Source organism: Symphalangus syndactylus, chromosome 10 (assembly GCF_028878055.3).
Source record: "Symphalangus syndactylus isolate Jambi chromosome 10, NHGRI_mSymSyn1-v2.1_pri, whole genome shotgun sequence".
Classification (NCBI taxonomy): Eukaryota; Metazoa; Chordata; class Mammalia; order Primates; family Hylobatidae; genus Symphalangus; species Symphalangus syndactylus.
This window is the reverse complement of record NC_072432.2, coordinates 51,141,862-51,164,705: the sequence shown is the minus strand read 5'-3', so window position 1 is coordinate 51,164,705 and position 22,844 is coordinate 51,141,862. Positions and strand designations below refer to the sequence as shown.

The 22,844-nt window shown below is 45.0% G+C and overlaps 2 protein-coding genes across 13 annotated transcripts in view; both read right to left on the bottom strand.

Annotated features, from left to right (window-relative positions):
- Window positions 1–1,034, bottom strand: part of SLC10A6 (solute carrier family 10 member 6) — a 75,143-nt gene extending 74,109 nt beyond the window's left edge. Inside the window, exon 1 of the mRNA XM_063610261.1 lies at window positions 898–1,034. The gene's annotated coding sequence lies outside the window, so the exon portion shown is untranslated. The remainder of the gene's footprint in view (window positions 1–897) is intronic.
- C10H4orf36 (chromosome 10 C4orf36 homolog) lies at window positions 654–17,006 on the bottom strand. Of its 12 annotated transcripts, XM_055297085.2 has the most exons (6): window positions 16,888–17,006; window positions 16,158–16,247; window positions 9,297–9,414; window positions 4,502–4,603; window positions 1,470–1,624; window positions 654–1,242 (listed from the first exon to the last, which is right to left on the bottom strand). In XM_055297085.2, exons 4-6 carry the CDS (start codon window positions 4,564–4,566, stop codon window positions 1,109–1,111), a joined length of 354 nt encoding a protein of 117 aa, XP_055153060.1. In that variant the 5' UTR covers window positions 4,567–4,603; window positions 9,297–9,414; window positions 16,158–16,247; window positions 16,888–17,006; the 3' UTR covers window positions 654–1,108. The 12 variants fall into 12 exon arrangements, with proteins under 12 accessions (XP_055153060.1, XP_055153061.1, XP_063466340.1 ...); XM_055297086.2 differs by lacking the exon at window positions 16,888–17,006 and having other exon boundaries at window positions 16,158–16,350; XM_063610270.1 differs by lacking the exons at window positions 9,297–9,414; window positions 16,158–16,247; window positions 16,888–17,006 and adding an exon at window positions 7,244–7,310.
- Between the last annotated feature and the right edge of the window lie 5,838 nt (window positions 17,007–22,844).

The following is a 22,844-nucleotide window of genomic DNA, read 5'->3' as shown; positions in this document are numbered from 1 at the left end:
TACACTGTTGGTGGGACTGTAAACTAGTTCAACCATTGGGGAAGACAGTGTGGCGATTCCTCAGGGATCTAGAACTAGAAATACCATTTGACCCAGCCATCCCATTACTGGGTATATACCCAAAGGACTATAAATCATGCTGCTATAAATGCACATGCACACATATGTTTATTGCGGCCCTACTCACAATAGCAAAGACTTGGAACCAATCCAAATGTCCAACAATGATAGACTGGATTAAGAAAATGTGGCACATACACACCATGGAATACTATGCAGCCATAAAAAATGATGAGTTCATGTCCTTTGTAGGGACATGGATGAAGCTGGAAACCATCATTCTCAGCAAACTATCCCAAGGACAAAAAACCAAACACCACATGCTCTCACTCATAGGTGGGAATTGAACAATGAGAACTCATGGACACAGGAAGGGGAACATCACACACTGGGGCCTGTTGTGGGGTGGGGGGAGGGGGAAGGGATAGCATTAAGAGATATACCTAATGTAAATGATGAGTTAATGGGTGCAGCACACCAACATGGCACATGTACACATATGTAACAAACCTGCACATTCTGCACATGTACCCTAGAACTTAAAGTATAATAAATATATATATATATAAAAAAAAAGAAAATTGGAAACTAGAGAGGTATTAAAAATGAAGCCTATTATTTTTCTTAACCAAATGAAATGTTTCGGTTTATCATTTTTAAGAGAATTTCTCTCTTGCCTTCTTTTGGTCCCTCCTTGGGATCTCAAAGATGCATATTCAAGATGTCTTTTGAAAACAATGCAGCTGACGAAATTTCCTCTTCTTTTAGTGCAATTTTACAAAAATTAAAATGAATAGCACAAACAACTCAACTCCAAATGCATTTTCATCTACTTACAGTGCCGTCGCTTGTGACACAAGGAACAACAGTACGTCAGGGACTCAGAAGATCTGTCAGAGCTGGCCACTAACCCACAGCTGTGGGAAGTGGCCCATCCACCAGTGGGCATTCAAATATCTGCCCTGAACTTTACATAGTGAAAGGTCCAGAGACCTTCATGCCCTTTGGATGCAAGAGACAGAGTACAGATTCAATCATCAGCTGACTGTCATTTAGATGGAAGAGGTCTTCTCAAACCGGCTGGCCTTTCCCTCAGGAGAATCTGAATTTCCTCAGATGTATTTTCTTGACATTTCAGTTTACAAAGACGCTTCACTTCATACTCCCTTTCGAGTTTGATAGCTGAAAAAGAAAATACACAAAACAATCTGACATACATTTTTCATCAGGCATAACTAAGTCGAAACTGAATATCATACAGCAAAATCCATATGCTTGAATAATAAACAAGATGACAGAGCTACAAAGATAGGAGGTATGGGTGTAAATACACAGATTTAAGCATTTCTCTGATAAGCAAATGGCATGCACAATTTATAACTTATTAAATCAGAACTTAAGGAACTTACATTCTGCAGAAGGGAGCAGTCCATCTTTAATGGTGTTACATTTTGTGAGCTGCACAGAACCACCAAATGAAATTTCTTCCAAGAAAGGCAACTTGATATTGGCCAGGTTCATGTACCAGGTCTTTGCAAGCAGTGCAAGATCCCAAGGTTCCTGTCTGGGGCAAAAATTCACTAATTCATTCAATAAATATTGATTAAGCACCTACTATGTGAGATGTAGAAGACATTAATTCTCAGTTCCATTTGCCACTAGACATTTTGGTTTATGCGGGGCGGGGGCAGGTGTTCAGAATTTTCCAGAGTTGTAATTCCAGACAGGAGAGGGAGATTTATATTAACTAACACAGAGATAATACTGAACAATGACTAGAAATTACACCAGGAACTTTGATTCAGCCTCCATGAAGTCAATCCAACCTTTCCATGTCAGAGGATGTAGATAAGAACTGTGAGCTCCAGAATCTTTTATAGCTCATAAAAATGTGGCCATATTAAAGAAGGAAAGAAAGGCATAATCATACATTGAGCAGGGTGCTTGGCACAGACTAAGGTTTTGAGTGTGCGATCTGGGAATGGAGATGATATTCCAAACTACAAATTCAAAATAACCACTATGAACCTTTAAAAATTGTTCTCTTTCACCTAATTCTGAAATTTAAAAATATCAGCTACATGTTTCTCATCTGCAGTCAATATGAGCTCAGCCTCATATGCATGAAGAAAGTGAAAGACCTGCTTTGGCCCAAGCAGGGGAAGTGACCAAATTACACCAGCCACCCCTTTGTTTGCCTGTTCCACCTTCCCCATCCTTTATCATCTAACTTTCAGGAGTGACTTAGAGTCTACAATTATTATAGATGTACTTGAACAAGTCACAAAAATGTGTAAGAGTGTTCATTGAAGTGTTGAAGTGTCATTCGTTAAAAAAAAAAAAAAAAAAAAAAACATGGAGGCTGGGCACAGTGGCTCATGCCTGTAATCCCAGCATTTTGGGAGGCTGAGGCGGGTGGATCATCTGAGGTCAGGAGTTCAAGACCAGCCTGGCCAACATGGAGAAACTCTGTCTCTACTAAAAATACAAAACTTAGCTGCGCCTGGTGGTGGGCGCTTGTAATCCCAGCTACTCAAGAGGCTGAGGCAGAAGAATCGCTTGAACCCGGGAGGCAGAGGTTGCAGTGAGCTGAGATCACGCCACTGCACTTCAGCCTGGGTGACAAGAGCAAAACTCCGTCTCAAGAAAAAAAAAAAAAAAACAAAACCATGGAAATCACCTTAACATCTATCAAGAAGAGCCTGATTAAACAAACTGTGGTACAAACAGTTCAATATGATTCCATGTGTTAAAAAGACATGTGTGTGTGTATACATGTGTGTATGTGTCTTGTGTAGCCACAGAAATTCTAGAAAACATGCAAGACATTTTACCTCTGAATGGGAATCAGGAATGGGAATGGAGAGAGATAGCATTTTTATCTTCCTTTCATACGCTTCTATACCGCTAGAAAGTTTTTAGTGTATTGTTTTTACAATCTTTTAAAAACACCGAACCAAAAAAAGCCCCAGGTAGAGTTACCTTGGCAAATGAACTCCAAAGAGCGCTACTACCATTCTGTTCCTCTTGACTTGGCTATTCTTATAAATAGTATGATATCAAATACTTTCTTAAGAGAATGAAAGAGAAAGCCCTGGTGTTACAGAGATTGTTCATGATATAAAATTCTGCATAACTAAAACCATGGAATCAGTGCTTTAAGTCATTCTCCAGAAACAGGAGTATCTTCATATAATGTTTATAATGATACTGAGTATAGGCTGGGCATGGTGGCTCACGCCTATAATCTCAGCACTTTGGGAGGCTGAGGCGGGTGGATCACGAGGTCAGGAGATTGAGACCATCCTGGCTAACACGGTGAAACCCTGTCTCTACTAAAAATACAAAAAAATTAGCCGGGCCTGGCGGCGGGCGCCTGTAATCCCAGCTGCTGGGGAGGCTGAAGCAGCAGAATGGCGTGAACCCGGGAGGCGGAGCTTGCAGTGAGCTGAGATCGCGCCACTGCACTCCAGCCTGGGTGACAGAGCAAGACTCCATCTAAAAAAATAATAATAATAATAATCATGATACTTAGTATAATGGTACTTGCCCATAGTTCAAGGTCTAAATACATACTAAACTGATAAAACTAAAACAGAATGCAACAGTGAGTTTTCTCTGAATTTCCTATAGCTCTGGTTTTATAATCCCATAGGGAATCCTCATTTACTTCACAGAACATTGTTTAAAAGACAAATTCAGTTGATGCCTAATCAAACGTTTAAGGAAAAGACTGCACTACAATACCACAGGGTGAAACTATTGTGTGGTTGCAACAAGTGCTCACGATGCGTTCACTGGATGACAGGCAATGTGCAAGTACTTTACATACACGACTTCATTTATAATCCACACCGCATAGCCAATTGTTGTATGCATCTTGCAGATGCAGAGATCAAGGTACGAAGAAGGTGGCCTTAGGGAGCTGGGGGCAGGGCCAGGCTTAGAGCCCAGGTCTTCTCGATTGGAAAGCATGTGTTGTCCATCCACTGCCTGCCAAAGTATACAGGATACAAAACCGACCCTTTGTACCAGCTAATTAGGTGCTCTGTTAAGATACATCTGACACTAGGGCATTTTTTTGGTAGACGTGGAGTATCTAAACAAAGTTTTTTAAAAGATGTGGGTGGAAGCAGAAAATGCTGCTTGGAACAAGAAGACTCCGAGTCTAGCCTTTGTATTTCCTTACTACAGGACCGTGACTTTGATCAAACTTCTCTGAACCTCAGTTTTCTCACTTGAAAGTGTTGTGTTGTAAAGACCAAGTAAGATAATTAACTTATAAAAGCAGTTGCCTAAAAAAAAAAAGTCAGAACCCAGATACCTGAAAATAGCCCAGTATCTCATGGGGAGCATAGAGTGTCCAGTCCTTTTATTTAACAAAGACACTCCCCACCCCAGTCAATGCTTACCCTGATTTAAAAATAATAATAATACTTACACATTATAACAACTGCCCCGCAAAATGGTTTTCACTGTGTTCTTTCTTGGCACTCCATACACCATGGCGAGTTATTATGGTACGATTTCCTTACATAGGTGCCTGATGGAATGTCACAGATAACTCTGTTCACTTTACCTGAAATGATGGCAACGCATCTAATTAATGCCTCTCACGTGAATATTTTGTAGCCAAATAATAGAAAAAAAAATTCTGAATGTCAGAAAGTCCTTAATATGTGTTCACTGAACTGGAACCCCAAATGTAAAACCGTGTTCTCTTTCATTTTTCCATGAATTCATTTTTTCATTTCTTGCCACTGAATAAGGAGAAAATGCCAGTAAGTTTCGTCATCCTGAGACAAAGTTTCGGTGTCACGCTCTCTGCCCTTGCCTGAGCCTGCCAAACCAGCTCCAACACCGCTGTACCAAAATGTGTCTGATCGTGGCAGTGCTGGGCGACCAAAGGCTCTGCCTGCACAGGAACCACCCGCCCCGGCCCGAGCACTTTGAGCAGAGCAATCCTTCCCAGGTTTTCCCTCATTCAAAACTCTCAGCACCACTCCCGCGTCCCCGCCCTTGCACGCCGATTCGGGGCGAGTTCCCTTCCCTTCCCCGGACGCGCAGGGCCCGGGAGGAACCGGTTCCCAGGACGGGTTGGGGCCTCGGCCGCCCACAGAGCCCGCGGCGAAGGGAACGGCTTCAGCCTCAGCTCCTTCCCACACCTGGGCCCCACCCTGCCTCCGACTCGCCAGAAACGCGCTGCGGGCGCGCGGCTTCCAGGGTGGCGAGTCCCCGCGAGCCGGCGCCGGCGGCCTGGTTACCCGGGCTCCAGGGACTCGGAGGGTCGCGGCAGGGGGACTAACGGCAGAGCGCGCGGCGCTAAGCGTACATGGCCGCGCACACGCCTCGGGGCCGCGCCGCAGGCACACGCCTCCTTCCCGCTCGCGGCGCGCGCCGAGTCTGGGGCTCTCTGCGTCATGCCAGAGCCTCAATAAAGGGCTTTGTGGGGCCCGCCCCACCCGCCAGGGAGAGGACGCCGGGCCCGGGAGACGCGCCCCGCGGGGTCTGCTCTCTGGTGACGGGGCCGGGGCAGGCCACCCTCTCGGAACACAGCCACCCAGCCAAAGAGAGGGCTGTTAGCCAGACCTTTCCTGGGAAGGACGCTTTCCAATGTAGGGGGCTGCATCCAAGCGATCTGGACTTTGTTTGGGGGCGCCATTTAAAGAAAGGTACCCAGTCCTAGCTGCTGACATCTGGGGAACCGAAGCCCTGTTGCCAGCGTTCTCACACTGCAGTGGGTGAAGGCAGTGAGCTCAAAGCCCACGTGTGATATTTCAGGTGTTCGTGTTCAGAGCAAGACAGCATCAATTTCTAAAGCCATTATTACGCTGTGGTGATTTCGTATTTCTTCATTTGAATACATCGATGGCCACCCCTTATGGTCAAATGAAACGAGCTTACATTTCTTTTTTTTTTTTTTGAGACGGAGTCTCCCTCTGTCACCCAGGCTGGAGTGCAGTGGCGCCATCTTGGCTCACTGCAAGCTCCGCCTCCTGGGTTCACACCATTCTCCTGCCTCAGCCTCCCGAGTGGCTGGGACTACAGGCGCCCGCCACCACACCCAGCTAATTTTTTTGTATTTTTTAGTAGAGACAGGGTTTCACCGTGTTAGCCAGGATCTCCTAACCTTGTGATCCGTCCACCTCGGCCTCCCAGAGTGCTGGGATTACAGGCGTGAGCCACCGTGCCTGGCCTTTGGCCTAAATTTTGAAAAATGAGTTAGCATAGAATGGCAAATAAAATTAGAGTATATCACACAAATAAGTGTAAGAAGGTATTGTTTTGTGGCACTTTCATTTCTGTTATATACATATATATATACACATACACATGTGTGTGTGCGCTCAGGCTCAATGTACAGCCCTTACAATGGGTCTAAAAAATTTGAAAGGCACTTTCTTAGGTGATTTTATTTTAGAGATGAAAAAACAGACAGAGAAGTTATTTGAGGTTATATCCTGATAGGGGACAGGCCACCTTAGAAGGGAAGTTCCTCATGGTTCCATAGTAAGTTCTCTTTTTATAGTTGTAGAAATAGGTCCAGGGCCACACTGGAAGAGGTCAAGCCTGCGATTTCTTTATACAGGAACTCCATTTCCAGCATATGCATAAAATTCCTGACAATTTTATTTAGTTATTTCCTACGTGACTCATTGTGAACAAATATGGTGGACATTACAGTGTATGACTTCTGAGATAAGGTCATAAAAGGTATTGTGGCTTCCTTCTTGCAGTCTCTCTTGGGTCACTCACCCTAGGAGAGACTGGCTGCCATCTGAAAGGACACTCAAGCTGCCTTATGGAGAAATTCATAAGGAATTGAGGCCTTTTGCCACCAACCATGTGATTAAGCCATCTTGGAAGCAGATTCTTCAAGGCCCAGTCAAGCCTTCAGATAACATTAGCCCCAGCTGAGGTCTTGACTAAAACTTCATGAGAAATGCTGAGCCAGAACCACCCAGCTAAGTCACCCCAGGATTCCTGGCTCTCAGAAAATATAGGATAATAAATGTTCATCATAGTCGGGCATGGAGGCTCATGCCTGTAATCTCAACACTATGGCAGGCTGAGACAGGAGGATCACTTGAGCCTGGGAGTTCAAGACCAGCCTGGGCACCATAGTGCGACCCCATCTTTACAAAAAGTAGAAAAAACCTTAGCTGGATGTAGTGGCACATACCTGTAGCCCCAACTACTCCAGAGGCTGAGGCAGGAGGATCCCTTGAGCCCAGGAGGTTGAGGCTACTGTGAGCCATGATCACGACTGCACTCCAGCCTGAGTGGCAGAATGAGACCCTGCCTCAATTAAAAAAAAAAAAACCATTATTTCCTCATTTTAAGCTACCAACTTTTGGGATAATGGTTACACAACAAGAGATAGCATTAGACAGCAATTGATACCACTAAATATCTTATTGTAGAAGGAATGTTTTATATAGAGGAAAATGCTCATATTTTTATAATTAAGATTAATGCTAAAATTAAAATGAAGAGTAAAACACATTACACTTTACAGACATTTGCCATCCAGGACGACTTAAGATCCTTAACATTGTCAACACAAAAAAATACATGGTATCTGCCACTTCCCCATATGTATTTTAAAATAATACTATTTTCTAGAAGGTGGATGTCCAAAAGAGATGTGGTTTTTCTCACAATGACTATTTCAGTATATCCTTTTGAAATATCAAATTCTTTCTACAATTTCTTCCTCTCTCTCTCCCTCTTTCCCTCTATTTCTATCTCTATCTCTGTTGATGTCTCTATACCTATCTCTATTGCTATCTCTATTCATCTTTTTCCCCCCTGCTTTGCTGGTGTCCTACATACATCTTCCTATTAGGTAAGGCTTCACCCATCTCTTCTATGCCAGGAAGTAAGCAAATATCCTTTTAATTGGTTAAGAGAGCATTGCTGCCACCTAGTGTTAACAGTGAAGCACAAGAAGGAATGCAAAAGATAATCATCAACACCTAACACAGAAACAATAATAGTGTGGTAACTTTACAGTCATTTACTATGTTTTGAGTACTGGTCAATGTACTTCATATACATTGTCTCACTTAATTATCACACAATAAATGCTACTATTAATTTAGTGGTGGGATTTTAGGAATATTAGAGAAGAAAAAATGGAGGCACCTCAACCACGAATAACTTTTCTAAGGGTCACAGGATTTGAACCCGAGACTGCCTTATTCTAATTTTTGTGCCATCCTCATCACACCGCACTACATATTCTCCTAGGACTATAATTAGGGCAAGGTTTTAGATTACACATTTGAAAACAGTTTCACAACTACCTTTTCAAATATTATAATTTCTCATGACATACATGTATATATGTATGTGTATCGTCATTCTCATTTCAAAAAGTGATATTATTTCTTTTAACTTAATGTGTAAATCACAAATGCAGCTTACAGTTTTCTAAGACTATTATAAAACTCTCTAGGAATGACACCAATTCTAGGATAACGACAAAACAACACATCTGCAAAAACTTTAAAATCACCAAATAACAGCCCTAAATATTCTCCACCCTTCTCTACTAGTTTCTAATTGTCTCACCTGTCTGGCCACTCCTTTGCTTACTTCTCTCATTCTTCTCTCCCTTAAATTTATGTCTGCCCATAGTCCATTTGTTCTGCCTCAGTACTCTCAGCAGCTCTGCTCTCACTAATGTAACTATCATTTCTCCTTGGATGGGTCCCAAATCTGATTCTCTAGCCAGCCTTGGCTTCTCTCCTAGATGCATATCAGTTTGTGGGAACTTCCTACTGGACTATCTTGTTCAGATGAAAATTTCAACATAACCGAAATGTAATTCATCTCCTACTCCCTAAATCATCTCCTCTATCTTTTCTATTTCTGGGAATGGCCCATGAGTCTCCTGTGAACCAGGATTAGAGGACTGGAGTCATTTTTAAAGTATATTGCTGGCCACCTACTCCATGCTAGCCATCATTCTTAGCCACTTTACATGGCATCTGTTCCTCACAGATTAAGGGGGAAGAAACTAATACTTTCCCTAGTTCAGTTAAGGGGGAAAATGTTTAAAGGGCTATAAAATGGCCAGGCACAGCAGCTCATTCCTATAATCCCAGCACTTTGGGGGGCCAAGGTGGGTGGATCGCTTGAGTTCAGGAGTTCAAGACCAGCCTGAGCAACATGGCAAAACCCCGTCTCTACAAAATATACAGAAATTATCAGGGTGTGGTGGCACATACCTGTAGTTCCAGCTACTCAGAAGGCTGAGGTGGGAGGATCGCTTGAGCCTGGGAGGTGGAGGTTGCAGTGAGCTGAGATCATACCACTGCACTCCAGCCTGGGTGAATGAGTGAGACTCTGTCTCAAAAAAGAAAAAATGCATACATACATAAAGGGCTATAAAAGTGACTTGTTTATGATTATACAACTAGTAAGTTGCAGAGCCAGATTTGAACCCAGGTCAGTTTTACTCCTGAGCTACCTCCTTTAAATTCTCTGGATTCTCTCACCTGACCACAGTTCCTGTATCCATAAAACTCCCACTGTATCCTTACAAAAACATTCATCCACTCACCCATTTTGGTTGCTCTAGAGTGGGTTTCTATACCTTAGACACATTATTGCATGACCAAAACAGACAATAATGGCTGCAGCTAGTGGTAGACTTCTCTACTCTTCTTAGAGGCAGAAGTCACAATCTCCAGGTGCCCTGTTCCTTGGGAGACAAAGCAGGTCAGAATCCAGTATCCTGTTCCAAGATATATAGCATGTGATTTACAGCCTAGATCCTCTGCAGAGCTGGAGTAGTAGGAATCCCTGGCTGGTTCTCAGGCTGGCACCACCAAACCTGCATCTGCCACAGAGCAGCTTATACCAGGGGAGCTCAGCCCCTGACAACTACACTTGAATTCCTCCCTCGGGCAAGCACAAAGCATTAGTTCTAAGAATAGGAAAAAAAAAAGTATTTCCTTACACATCTTAATACATGAGACCTTTAGGGTGTTACGTCACCCTATAAAGTACTAATTAAAGCAAAGGATTTACCTGCTTCAGTTCAATTGAAGTTTCAATTTCATGTTGACTTATAATGTTGCTTTAAAAGTGTATCATTGAGGCCAGGCAAACTGGCTCACGCCTGTAATCCCGGCACATTAGGAAGCCGAGGTGGGTAGATCACTTGAGGCCAGGGGTTCAAGACCAGCCTGGCAAACATGGTGAAACCCCGTCTCTACTAAAAATACAAAAATTAGCCAGGTGTGGTGGCACGTGCCTGTAGTCCCAGCTACTTGGGAGGCTGAGACACAAGAATCGTTTGAGCCCAAGAGGCAGAGGTTGCAGTGAGCCGAGATCACACCACTGCCCTCCAGTCTGGGTGACAGAGCAAGTATCTGTCTCTAAATAAATAAAAATGTATCATTGCGCCGGGTGCTGGGGCTCACACCTGTAATCCCAGCACTCTGAGAGGCCAACGTGGGCAGATGGCTTGAGCCTAGGAGTTCAAGACTAGGCTGGGCAACATGGTAAAACCCTTCTCTATTTTTTTAAATAAATAATTAAAAGAATAAGAAGAGTATATCATTAGTTTGAAACTAGGAGAAATTAGAAAACTGAGATAAGCTCTCTAATTATAAATATTATTTCTGGGTCACATTTTATTGGCTTTTAAAATATATTATAGGCCGGGCGCGGTGGCTGGCCGGGCGCGGTGGCTCACGCTTGTAATCCTAGCACTTTGGGAGGCCGAGGTGGGCGGATCACGAGGTCAGGAGATCGAGCCCACGGTGAAACCCCGTCTCTACCAAAAATACAAAAAAATTAGCCGGGCGTGGTTGGTGGGCGCCTGTAGTCCCAGCTATTCGGAGAGGCTGAGGCAGGAGAATGGCGTGAACCCGGGAGGCGGAGCTTGCAGTGCGCGGAGATTGCGCCACTGCACTCCAGCCTAGGCAACAGAGCGAGACTCTGTCTCCAAAAAAAAATATATATATATATCTATAGATATAGATATATATATATATATTATAAATGGAACACCTATAATCCCCACTACTCAGGAGACTGAGGCGAGAGGATTGCTTGAGCCCAGGAGTTCCAGGAGGTGGTGGTCTATGATCACGCCTGTTAACAGACACTGCACTTCAGCCTGGGCAACATAGCAAGGCCCCGTCTCTAAAAGTAAAAATAAATATTTAAAATCTCATTCAACTGAACTCTTCCTGAGGAAGTGGAGGCCAGAACAAGAGGCCGAGTGCTCTGATAGAAAGTCTAATCACGAAATTCAAGAATTCTGAACCTGCCAGGCACAGTGGCTCATACCTGTAATCCCAGCACTTTGGGAGACTGAGGTGGGAGGATCACTTGAGCCCAGCAGGTCAAGGCTGCAGTGAGCCATGATTGTGCCACTGTACTCCAGCCTGGTCAACAGACTGAGAGTGAGACCCTGTCTCAAAAATAAATACAGAACTTCTCTCACTGGAGCACTGACCTCCTAATGATAAGTCTGTCTGAGGATTTTACTCCTTAATTTTTTTTGTCTGCTTGCTCCTCTAAAACAAATTCTTAATTCTTTCTCAGCTTCTGTGTTTCAAATTACCAACAATAAATCAAAGGACACCCCTGCAGTTCATTAGTAGACATTGCAATCTCTGTGCTTTTAATTATATATTGCATATTTGAGAAATGAAACAATACAGATAAAATAATGCCAGAAATCCCCACAGAACCAAGAGTTGTAGAAAAAAAAAGACAAAATAAAATAATAACATTTAAAAATTAAAATGCCAGAACAAGCTTATGTCTATCCCAATGTTAAGCAAAGTCTCTAAAATGTATTTAAGTAGTCTTATAGAGTCTACTCAGTTTCTAAATCTGGTATTCCATTCTAAATTTCAGGTAGTGCCAGGCAGAGTGGCTCACTCCTGTGATCCTAGCACTTTTAAGAGGTAGTGGCAGACAGATTGCTGAAGTCCAGGAGTTTGAGACCTGCCTGGGAAATATGAGCCCTTGTCTCTAGAGAAAATGTAAAAATATATATATATATTAGCCAAACGTGGTGGTGCGTGCCTGTAGTCCCAGCTACTCAGGAGGCTGAGGTGGGAGGATCACTTGAGCCTGAGAGGCAGAATTTGCTGTGAGCCAAGATAGTGCCTCTGCAGTCAAGCATGGGCGATAGAGTGAGCCCCGGTCTCAAAATAAATAAAATTTCATGAAACTAGAAATGTTCAGAATAATACATCAAATTCCAGAAAATGCTTTACATTTTGTAAAGTGCGAGTCTTTAAAAGAAGACTTGAAACCCCACAAGCAGAGTGTGACAATTAATGACTTTCTAGTAAGTTTCATTAAAAAACTAGTATTGGTCTTACAACTCTAGCCAAAATGTAGGTGTGATAGGCAGCTTTTTTTTTTTTTTTTGAGACTCAGTCTCACTCTGTTGCTCACGCTGGAGTGCAGTGGTGCATTTTCGGCTCACTGCAACCTCCGCCTCCTGGGTTCAAGCAATTCTCCTACCTCAGCCTCCTGAGTAGCTGGGACTACAGGTGCCCGCCACCACACTGGGCTAATTTTTGTATTTTTAGTAGAGACAGGGTTTCACCATGTTGGCCAGGCTGGTCTTGAACTCCTGACCTCAAATGATCCACCCACCTCGGCCTCTCAAATTGCTGGGATTACAGGAGTGAGCCACCATACCTGGCAGTAGGCAGAATTCTAAGATGGTTCCTGTTACTGGGAGATTTGTATCCCCGGTCCCAAAAATTAATGTTTGAGATCCTAACCCCCAGTATCTCAGAATGTGACTTTATTTGAAGATAGGGCCTTTCAAAGAGGTAATTAGGGTAAAATAAGGTCACAGGTGTGGGTCCTAATCCAATATGACTGGTGTTCTTATAAAACAAGATTAGGGGCCGGGCGTGGTGGCTCGTGCCTGTAATCCGGACACTTTGGGAGGCCGAGGTGGGTGGATCATGAGGTCAGGAGTTCGAGACTAGCCTGATCAACATAGTGAAACCCCCCATCTCTACTAAAAATGAGCTGGGTGTGGTGGCACACGCCTGTAGTCCCAGCTACTCAGGAGGCTGAGGCAGAATTGCTGGAACCCGGAAGGCGGAGGTTGCAGTGAACCAAGACCACACCATTGTAGTCCAGCCTGGGTGACAGAGTGAGATTCTGTCACACACACAAAAAAAAAATTAAAAAAAAAAAACACCACAAGATTAGGACACAGAAATGCAAGAGGAGAGACCATGTGCACTACAAAAAGGCCAGACCCCTCTTTCTCTGGCCAGCTTGGTTAAGACTCTTGCCCTGACCTTGGCTCCCTCCATCGTTTTGGAATCTAAAGCTGGTGAGTCGAAGAAGCAGGGAGAGTGGAGAAGCTGTCCTGTCCATTGTGCCTGAAATCACACTGGACTTCAACGCCAGCATAAAGGCACGCCATAGCTAACAGCACAGTGAGGAAGTCAGCTGCATGGGCCCTGCTACCAAACTGCCTGGGTTTGGATCCCTGCACCTACCTCTGACAAGCTATGTATCTGATGCTAGATATCCTAGCAACAGACAGGTAAATCTTAGACATTACAATTTCCCTCAACACAGCAGTCAGAATGAGCTGTTCAAATTGTAAGCCAGATCGTGTTGCTCTGCTCAAATCCTGCAGTGGTTCCTTTTTTTTTTTTTTTTTTTTTTTTGAGATGGAGTCTTGCTCTGTCGTCCAGGCTGGAGTGCAGCAGTGCAATCTCGGCTCACCACAACCTCTGCCTCCCAGGTTCAAGTGATTCTCCCGCTTCAGCCTCCCAAGTAGCTGGGGTTACCAGGCACATGCCACCACACCCGGCTGATTTTTGTATTTTTAGTAGAGACGGGGTTTCACCATGTTGGCCAGGCTGGTCTTGAATCACTGACTTCAAGTGATCCACCCGCCTCGGCCTCCCAAAGTGCTGGGAATACAGGCATGAGCCACTGCACCCCGCCAATGGTTCCCTTTTCATTCAGCGAAATCAACCGAAGTCCTCACAATGACCCACAGATCATATCTGATCTCTTCTGTCTCTCTCTCACACACACACACACACACAGAGCTTTATTTTATTTATTTATTTTTGAGACGGAGTCTCGCTCTGTCGCCCAGGCTAGAGTCCAGTGGCGCGATCTCGGCTCACTGCAAGCTCCGCCTCCCGGGTTCACGCCATTCTCCTGCCTCAGTCTCCGGAGTAGAGGGGACTACAGGCGCCCGCCACCACGCCCGGCTAATTTTTTGTATTTTTAGTAGAGACAGAGTTTCACCGTGTTAGCCAGGTTGGTTTCCATTTCCTGACCTCGTGATCCGCCCACCTCGGCCTCCCAGAGTGCTGGGATTACAAGTGTGAGCAACCGCGCCCGGCCACACACAGCTTTTATAACCTCCACTCATACCATTCTTCAGTTGCTTGCTCTGCTTTTGCTTCCATGACCTTCGTGCTCTTTCTTAAGCCTGCCCAGTATATTCCCGCCTGCTATGGGTTGAATTGTGTCCCCCAAAGAGATATGTTGAAGTCCTAACTCCCCATACCTGTGAATGTGACCTTGTTTAAAAGTAGGGTCTTTGCAAATGACCATCTAATCAGGCCAACTTTGCAGGTGACCTCATCTAATCAGGTTTAAAGTAGGCCCTAAATCTAATCGCTGGTGTACTTATGACACATAGATACACATAAAGAACACCATGTGACCATAGAGGCAGAGCCTGGGGCAATATGTCCACAAGCCGAGGAATGCTAGGGGTTGCTGACAAGGATCAGAAGGTAAAAGAAATAAGGTACTGGCCGGGCGCGGTGGCTCAAGCCTGTAATCCCAGCACTTTGGGAGGCCGAGGCGGGCGGATCACGAGGTCCGGAGATCGAGACTATCCTGGCTAACACGGTGAAACCCCATCTCTACTAAAAAAAAAAATACAAAAAAAAAAATTAGCCGGGCGTGTTAGTGGGAGCCTGTAGTCCCAGCTACTCGGGAGGCTGAGGCAGGAGAATGGCGTGAACCCGGGAGACGGAGCTTGCAGTGAGCCGAGATTGCGCCACTGCACTCCAGCCTGGGGGGGCAGAGCAAGACTCCGTCTCAAAAAATAAAAATAAAAATAAAAATAAATAAGGTACTACTCCAGGTGTGGTGGCTCATGCCTGTAATCTCAGCTCTTTGGGAGGCCAAAGCGAGAGGATTGTTTGAGCTCAGGAGTTCAAGACCAGCCTGGGCAACATAGTGAAACCCCATCTCTTTTACAAAAAAATTAAGAATTAGCCGGGCATGGTGGTATGCACCTGTAGTCCCCAGCTACTCAGGAGGCTGAGGCAGGAGGATCTCTTTTTTTTTTTTTTTATTACTATACTTTAGGTTTTAGGGTACATGTGCACAATGTGCAGGTTTGTTACATATGTATCCATGTGCCATGTTGTTTTGCTGCACCCATTAACTCGTCATTTAGCATTAGGTATATCTCCTAATGCTGTCCCTCCCCCCTCCCCCCTGGAGGATCTCTTGAGCCCAGGAGATCAAGGCTGCAGTGAGCTATGATAGTGCCACTGCAACTCCAGCCTGGGCAACAGAATAAGAACCTCAAAAATAAAAGAACGAACAGACTCTCTTCAGAGCCTCCAAAAAAGCACCAATACTGCTGACACATTGATCTCAGACTTGCAGCTTCCAGGACTGGGAGAGAACAAACTTCCATTGTGAATCCCCCAGCGTGGTACCTTGGGAAACTAATATGCCACCACCTTGCTTTTACCTTAGCTGTTCCTATTACTGAACATCTATCTTCCAAACATCCAGATAACTTGTCCACCTCCGTCAAGGCTTTGCCAAGTACACTTTTCAAAACTGCTACTTCTGACACCTGGGCTGACAACCCCCTTACCCTGCTCTAATCTATTTCAGCACTTATCGCCTTCTAACGTCCTATAGTTTATGGTCATTGTTTTGATCATCATCTATTGTTAGAATTTGAGCTCCATAATCATATGGAATCTTTATTTCTTTCACTGAGGACCCTGTATGCCAAACAGTGTAATTAAAAAAATAAAGAACAGTGAATATCATGGGGTGAATATCATGAAAGACAAGACAGTGGTTACCTTTGAAGAGAGACAGGAGGTTGTGATTTGGAAGGTACTTGGTGGCTTCTGACTTGCCGACAGTGTTCTATTTCTTAACCTGGTTAGCAGCTAAAGAGATAGTTGCCTTCTTATAATTTGTTAAACTGTACATTTATGTTTATGCATCTTTCCTTGTGTGCTATTTTCACAAGAAAACAAAGCCTCAAGAATTTTCACATTTCTTCCATGAAGAAAGGGAGATTTGTTGCTTTAAAATATTGTTTATAGGCTGGGCGCGGTGGCTCACGCTTGTAATCCCAGCACTTTGGGAAGCCGAGGCGGGCGGATCATGAGGTCAGGAGATCGAGACCACCGTGAAACCCCACTTCTGCTAAAAATACAAAAAAATTAGCCGGTCGTGGTGGCGGGCGCCTGTAGTCCCAGCTACTCAGAGAGACTGAGGCAGGAGAATGGCGGAAACCGGGGAGGCGGAGCTTGCAGTGAGCCGAGATCACGCCACTGCACTCCAGCCTGGGTGACAGAGCCAGACTCCGTCTCAAAAAAAAGAAAAAAAATATATATATATTGTTTATAAAAATGTTGTAAGTGGCCAGGCCTGGTGGCTTGGCTCACGCCTGTAATCCCAGCACTTTGGGAGGCCAAGGCCAGTGGATCACGAGGTCAAGAGACTGAGACCATCCTGCACAACATGATGAAACCCCGTATCTACTAAAAAATATAAAAATTAGCTGGGTGTGGTGGTGCGCACCTGCAGTCCCACTGTGTCCGGAAGCTGTGGGTTCTTGGTCTCGCTGAATGAAGCCGCAAACCCTCACGGTATCTCTTAAAAGCTGCGCAACTGGAGTTGTTCCTTCCTTCCAGTGGGTTCGTGATGTGGCTGGCCTCAGGAGTGAAGCTGCAAGACCGTCATGGTAAGTGTTACAGCTCATAAACGTGGCACAGACCCAAAAAGGAAACAATAACAAAATTTATTGCAAAGATCAAAAGACCAGAGCTCCCAAATGACAGAAGACGACCCAAACAAATAGCCACTGCTGGCTCTGCCTGCCTTTATTCCCTTATCTGACCCCACCCACATCCTGCTGATTGGTCAATTTTACAGAGAGCTGATTGGTCCATTTTACAGAGAGCCGATTGGCCCATTTTACAGACAGCTGATTGGCCCACTTTACAGAGAGCTGATTGGTCCGTTTTGACAGGGTGCTGATTGGTGCATTTACAAACCTTGAGCTAGACACAGAGTGGTGATTGGTGCATTCACAAACCTCTAGCTAGACACAGAGTGCCGATTGGTGCGTCCACAATTCTCTAGCTAGACACAGAGTGCTGACTGGTGCATTTACAATCCTTTAGCTAGACAGAAAAGTTCTCCAAGTCCTCACCCGTCCCAGAAGCCCAGCCGGCTTCAAGTCTCACTGGCACTTGCTGGGACTTTGCGTCACCCAGCCTGGGCACTCCGGCTGCCCAGAGGGAGCTCATCCCCCGATCAAGCCCAGCAGGCCCTGGCTGGCCACACCGAGTGCGGGGCCAGCCGAGCCTGCACCCACCCAGAACCCACGCCGGCTAGGTAGCGCCGGGCACAACCCCGGCTCACACCTGCGCGTCTCTCTTCACACTTCCCCGCGAGCAGAGGGAGCCGGCTCCGGCCTCGGCCATTCCCAGAGAGGGGCCCTCACAGCGCAGCGGCGGACAGAAGGGCTCCTCCAGCGTGACCAGGGCGGACGCCAAGGCCAAGGAGGCGCCAAGAGTAAGCGAGGGCAGCTAGCACGTTGTCACCTCTCACCAGCAACTCAGGAGGGTGAGGCAGGGGAATCGCTTGAACCTGGGAGGCGGAGGTTGCAGTGAGCCAAGATCGTGCCACTGCACTCCAGCCTGGCGACAGAGCAAGACTGTCTCAAAAAAAAAAAAAAGTTGTAAGCTGGGAGCAGTGGTGCACATCTGTAGTCCCGGCTACTCAAGAGGCTGAGGCAGGAGAAGTGATTGAGCTCAGGAGTTCAAGGTCAGCCTGGGTCACATAAAAATGCCCCATCTCTAAATAATAATAATACTTGTAAGTTCAATGATTACAGATTCGAAAAGTATACTTGGAGTTCATAATTCTCCAAAAGAAAAGCTACAAAGCAGCAACATGCCACACATAGCTGCTGTTAAGGACTGAATTGTGCCCCCTCAAAATTCATCTGTTGAAGCCCTAACCCCTAATGTAATTATATTTGAAGATAAGGCCTTTAAGGAGGTAATTAAGACTAAATGAGGGCCAGTTTCGGTAACTCACGCCTGTAATCCTAACATTTTGAGAGGCTGAGGTGGGCGGATGGCTTGAGCCCAGGAGTTCAAGACCAGTCTGGGCAACATGATGAGACCTCGTCTCTACTAAAAAATTTTATAATTAGGCTGGGTGCAGTGGCTTATGCCTGCAATCCCAGCACTTTGGGAGGCTGAGGCAGGTGGATCATTTGAGGTCAGGAGTTTGAGACCAGCCTGGTCAACATGGTGAAACCGTGTCTCTACTAAAAATACAAAACAAAAGTAGCTCAGCATGGTGGCACATGCCTGTCGTCCTTGCTACTCAGGAAGCTGAGGCAGGAGAATCACTTGAACCCGGGAAGTGGAGGTTGCAGTGAGCCGAGATCACGCCACTGCACTCCATCCTGGGCAACAGAGACTCCATCTCGAAATAAATAAATAAATAAAATAGCCAGATGTGGCGGTTGCATGCCTGTAGTCCCAGGTACTTGGGAGGCTGAGGTGGGAGGATTGCTTGAGCCCCGGAGATTAAGGCTGCAGAGAGCTACGATGGCACCATTGCACTCTAGCTTGGGTGACAGAGCAAGATCCTGTCTCAAGGAAGAAAAGAAACCTTGCATCTGGTATGAAATGTTAGACAGAGTTTTGGGGTAGAGTTGGGAAGACAAGTGGTGATCTGAGGTTGGCCCCAGAAAAACCACAGTCCCCACTATCCTGGAAGATGGTTCTGAACACCACTTAGGCTTCTGAGGTTCTTTTTTTTTTTTTTTTTTCTTTTTTTTGAGACATAGTCTCGCTCTGTTGCCCAGGCTGGAGTGCAATGGCACAATCTTGGCTCGCTGCAACCTCTGTCTCCAAGGTTCAAGCAATTCTCCTGCCTAAGCCTCCCGAGTACCTGGGATTACAGGCACCCACCATCATGCCCAGCTAACTTTTGTATTTGTATTTTTAGTAGAGACAGGGTTTCACCATATTGGCCAGACTGGTCTTGAACTCTTGACCTCAAGTTATCCACCTACCTTGGCTTCCCAAAGTGCTGGGATTACCCACGTGAGCCACCGCTCCTGGCCCTGAGGTTCTGATTCCTGTTTGATGAACCGGAAGATGATTAGTTAGCAAACCAGGGCTAGCTGGGATGGGCCCATCAGCAATCCTGACCATCTCAGAGGGCATAAGGGCCACTGACCTTCAGAACTCAGCCATTTCCCAGGATATGCTCAGATCCGCAATAAACTGGGAACAAATTCTAATGATTAGGAAGGATTTTAAAATCAATGTTTATTAAAGAGGAGGGCCCTGCATGTTTCTATTTCTCTCTACAGAGGGCTTTTATGGCCTTTAATGTAGAGTAGATTGAACAATACTTCTCAGAGGAAGCTCTCTGGACGCCATAAGAATTAAGTGGGGAATGACGTTAAAATGCATATTACCAGGCTCTGACCTCAAATATTCTGATTCAGATAGTATGGGCCAAGGATCAAGAATCAGCTTTTTAGGCCAGGCATGGTGGCTCAGGCCTGTAATCTCAGCATTTTGGGAGGCCAAGGCAGGCAGATTGCTTGAGGCTCGGAGTTCGAGACCAGCCTGGACAACATGGCAAAACCTAATCTCTACCAAAAATACAAAAATTAGCTGAGTGTGGTGGTGCATGTCTGTAATCCCAGCTCCTTGGGAGGCTGAGGCATGAGAATTGCTTGAACTGGGGAGGAGGTGAAGGTTGCAGGGAGTTGAGATTGCATCGCTACACTCCAGCCTGGGCAACACAGCAAGCAGGTCTCAAAAAAAAAAAAAAAAATTGGCTGGGCACGGTGGCTTACACCTGTAATCCCAGCACTTTGGGAGGCCAGGGCAGGCAGATCACTTGAGGTCAGGAATTTGAGGCCAGCCTGGCCAACGTGGCAAAACCCCATCTCTACTAAAAATACAAAAATTAGCCAGGCATGGTAGTGCACACCTGTAATCCCAGCTACTGGGGGGCTGAGGCAGGAGACTTGCTTGAACCCAGGGGACGGAGGCTGCAGTGAGCCAATATTGCACCACTGCACTCCTGCCTTGGTGACAGAGCAAGACTCCATCTCAAAAATAAATAAATAAATAAATATTAAAATAAATAAATAAAAATTTAAAAAAAGAATCAGCTTTTTACAAATAAGTGTTTAAGGTGATTCTCTGTCAGATGTTTTTGGACATTTCTCCAAGAGTGGCCCAGAGACCACTGGTGTGAGATGATTACTTAGAGTCTTGTGAAAAATACAAATTTCCTAGGCATCTTGAATTTTAATAGAGAAAAGGGCGATAGGGAGTGGAGCCCAGGATTCTGCATTTTAAAGAGGCTTCCCAGTTAAAGGTTTACTGGCAAATGTTAAGAACCACCTGCCTAGGGAATAATAAAATGTTCTCTTGGAGAGGAGGGAGGGGATCAGGAAAAATATTATAACTAGATATAATGGATACTAGGCTTAATACCAGGGTGATGAAACAATCTGTGTACCAAACCCCCATGACACATATAACCAACCTTCACATCCTGCACATGAACCCCTGAACTTAAAATAGAAGTTTAAAAAAATGTTGTCTTGGATGGGCGATGACCTGGAAGATCTGTTTCTGCTAAATCTCATTAAGCTACTTTGGGGGTATTTTCATGAGGAAACACAACCCAAAGACTCAAGAGAGGAATGAAAAAGAGACAGGGCACTGTTTAAGGACAGGAGTTTGGTAATAACCAAGAATGGTATCACATCAGGCTGGGTGCGGTGCCTCACGTCTGTAATCCCAGCACTTTGGGAGGCCAAGGCGGGTGGATCACTTGAGGCCAGGAGTTTGAGACCAACATGGCAAAACCCCGTCTATCCTAAAAATACAAAAAATTAGCCAGGCATGGTAGCGCACGCCTGTAATCCCAGCTGCTCAGGAGGCTGAGGCAGGAGAATTGCTTGACCTGAGGAGCAGAGGTTGCAGTGAGCCGAGATCACGCCACTGCACTCCAGCCTGGGTGACTGTGCCTCAGAAAAAAAAAAAAAAAAAAAAAAAAAAGCAAAAAAAAAAAGAAATGGTGTAACATCAAATAATTTGTATAAAGTTTCTCCAGTGGGAGGGCCACAACACATTTGCTCCCTACTCATCCTTGCTTTACCTGCAGAGAGCACAATTTTTCTTACACATAGATGCTCAGTAAGTATCTGTTGAATTGTTTTGAATGTATTCCCCTTTGGAGAACTATACTTTCAACATATATATATACATACACACACACACACACACACACACACACACACACACACACATATGTTGCTGGTGTTTGGATGAGTATATATGTGTGTTTATGGGCAGGGGCAGAAGAAGTGATGATGAAAGAAAGTGGGTTTGATAAAGGGAGGGAGATAAAATTGAGTGAACTGCTGAGTAGATTTTCATTATACTTAAGGAAAACGTAACTACAAGTTCTATTTTGATTTACTTCCTCTCTTGCCCTGGGATCTTAAGCAAGCAAGCTACTTTCATTTCTCTATTTCAACAGTGCCTTTTTTTTTTTTTTTGGAATATGCCTTGTGGAATTATTTTTTAAAGTAAGTAATATGAGATTGGAAAGCACCTTTTCCTCTTAGCCAAAAGTGTGCAGAAGAGAATTTCCACCATCTGAGCCACTTCAATAAGAGAAGTACACTTACACTCTCTCTCTTACTCTCTCTCTCTGTTTCTCTCTCTTTCTCTCTCCCCCCACATTACTCTCTCTCTCCCTCCCTCCTAAAGATCATTTATTTAGTAAATGTTTATTGAGAATTAATTATATGCTAGAAGCTGTGATAACTTCTGGGATAGCAAACAAGACATGACTACTACCCACTATTGTTGCAGAATCTGGAGAATTCAGGGTCTGAATTCTCAGACGTCGGAGGATCAAAGAAAAGTCACTAACCAGCCCACCTGGCACAGGTGGGCAAGTTCCAGTGTGAGAAGCCAGGCTTCCAGCTGTCAAGTGGAACCTCTCAGCAGGATCCCTCTTAGTGATCAGGGCTTGTACTTGGGAGGAAGTGCTTGTACTTGGTGTGGAGCAGAGAGCAAGGACATATGGAACTCACCCCCACCTTTACCTGTCTCTCAATATGGTGGGGGGTGGGGACAAGTTGGGATATGCCAATCTCTCTGTGTCCTTCTCCCATAGAATGGCTGCTGGTTCACATCTACCTCCCATGACCCATATCTCATGCAGGCTCCTCTTTTTCTAACTTTAACACAAATTATTCAGGGAAGGGGATTCTGGGAACTATAGTTCCAACTTAGCCAAGCTAGCACCATTACATATGAGGAGCTGGGTCAAGAAGTGATGAAAGAGTATTCTCAAGATGCCAACACTTGGCTGAAGGTGTCAAAATCAAAGTAAAGATTCTAAGCAAAAGTGCTTGTTCAGGTCCCAAGCTGTTTGCAACTTCTCAAAAGCTTCTTTGAGCGGTCTCC

What these genes read in the sequence shown, in the direction of transcription:
- C10H4orf36 (XM_055297085.2), bottom strand. Translation starts at nt 4,566, where the DNA reads ATGGTGTATGGAGTGCCAAGAAAGAACACAGTGAAAACCATTTTGCGG. An exon ending in CGGGGCAGTTGTTATAATGT is followed by an intron (nt 1,625 to 4,501) that starts GTAAGTATTATT and finishes TTTTTGCCCCAG; the next exon opens with ACAGGAACCTTGGGATCTTG. An exon ending in ACTGCTCCCTTCTGCAGAAT is followed by an intron (nt 1,243 to 1,469) that starts GTAAGTTCCTTA and finishes TTTCTTTTTCAG; the next exon opens with CTATCAAACTCGAAAGGGAG.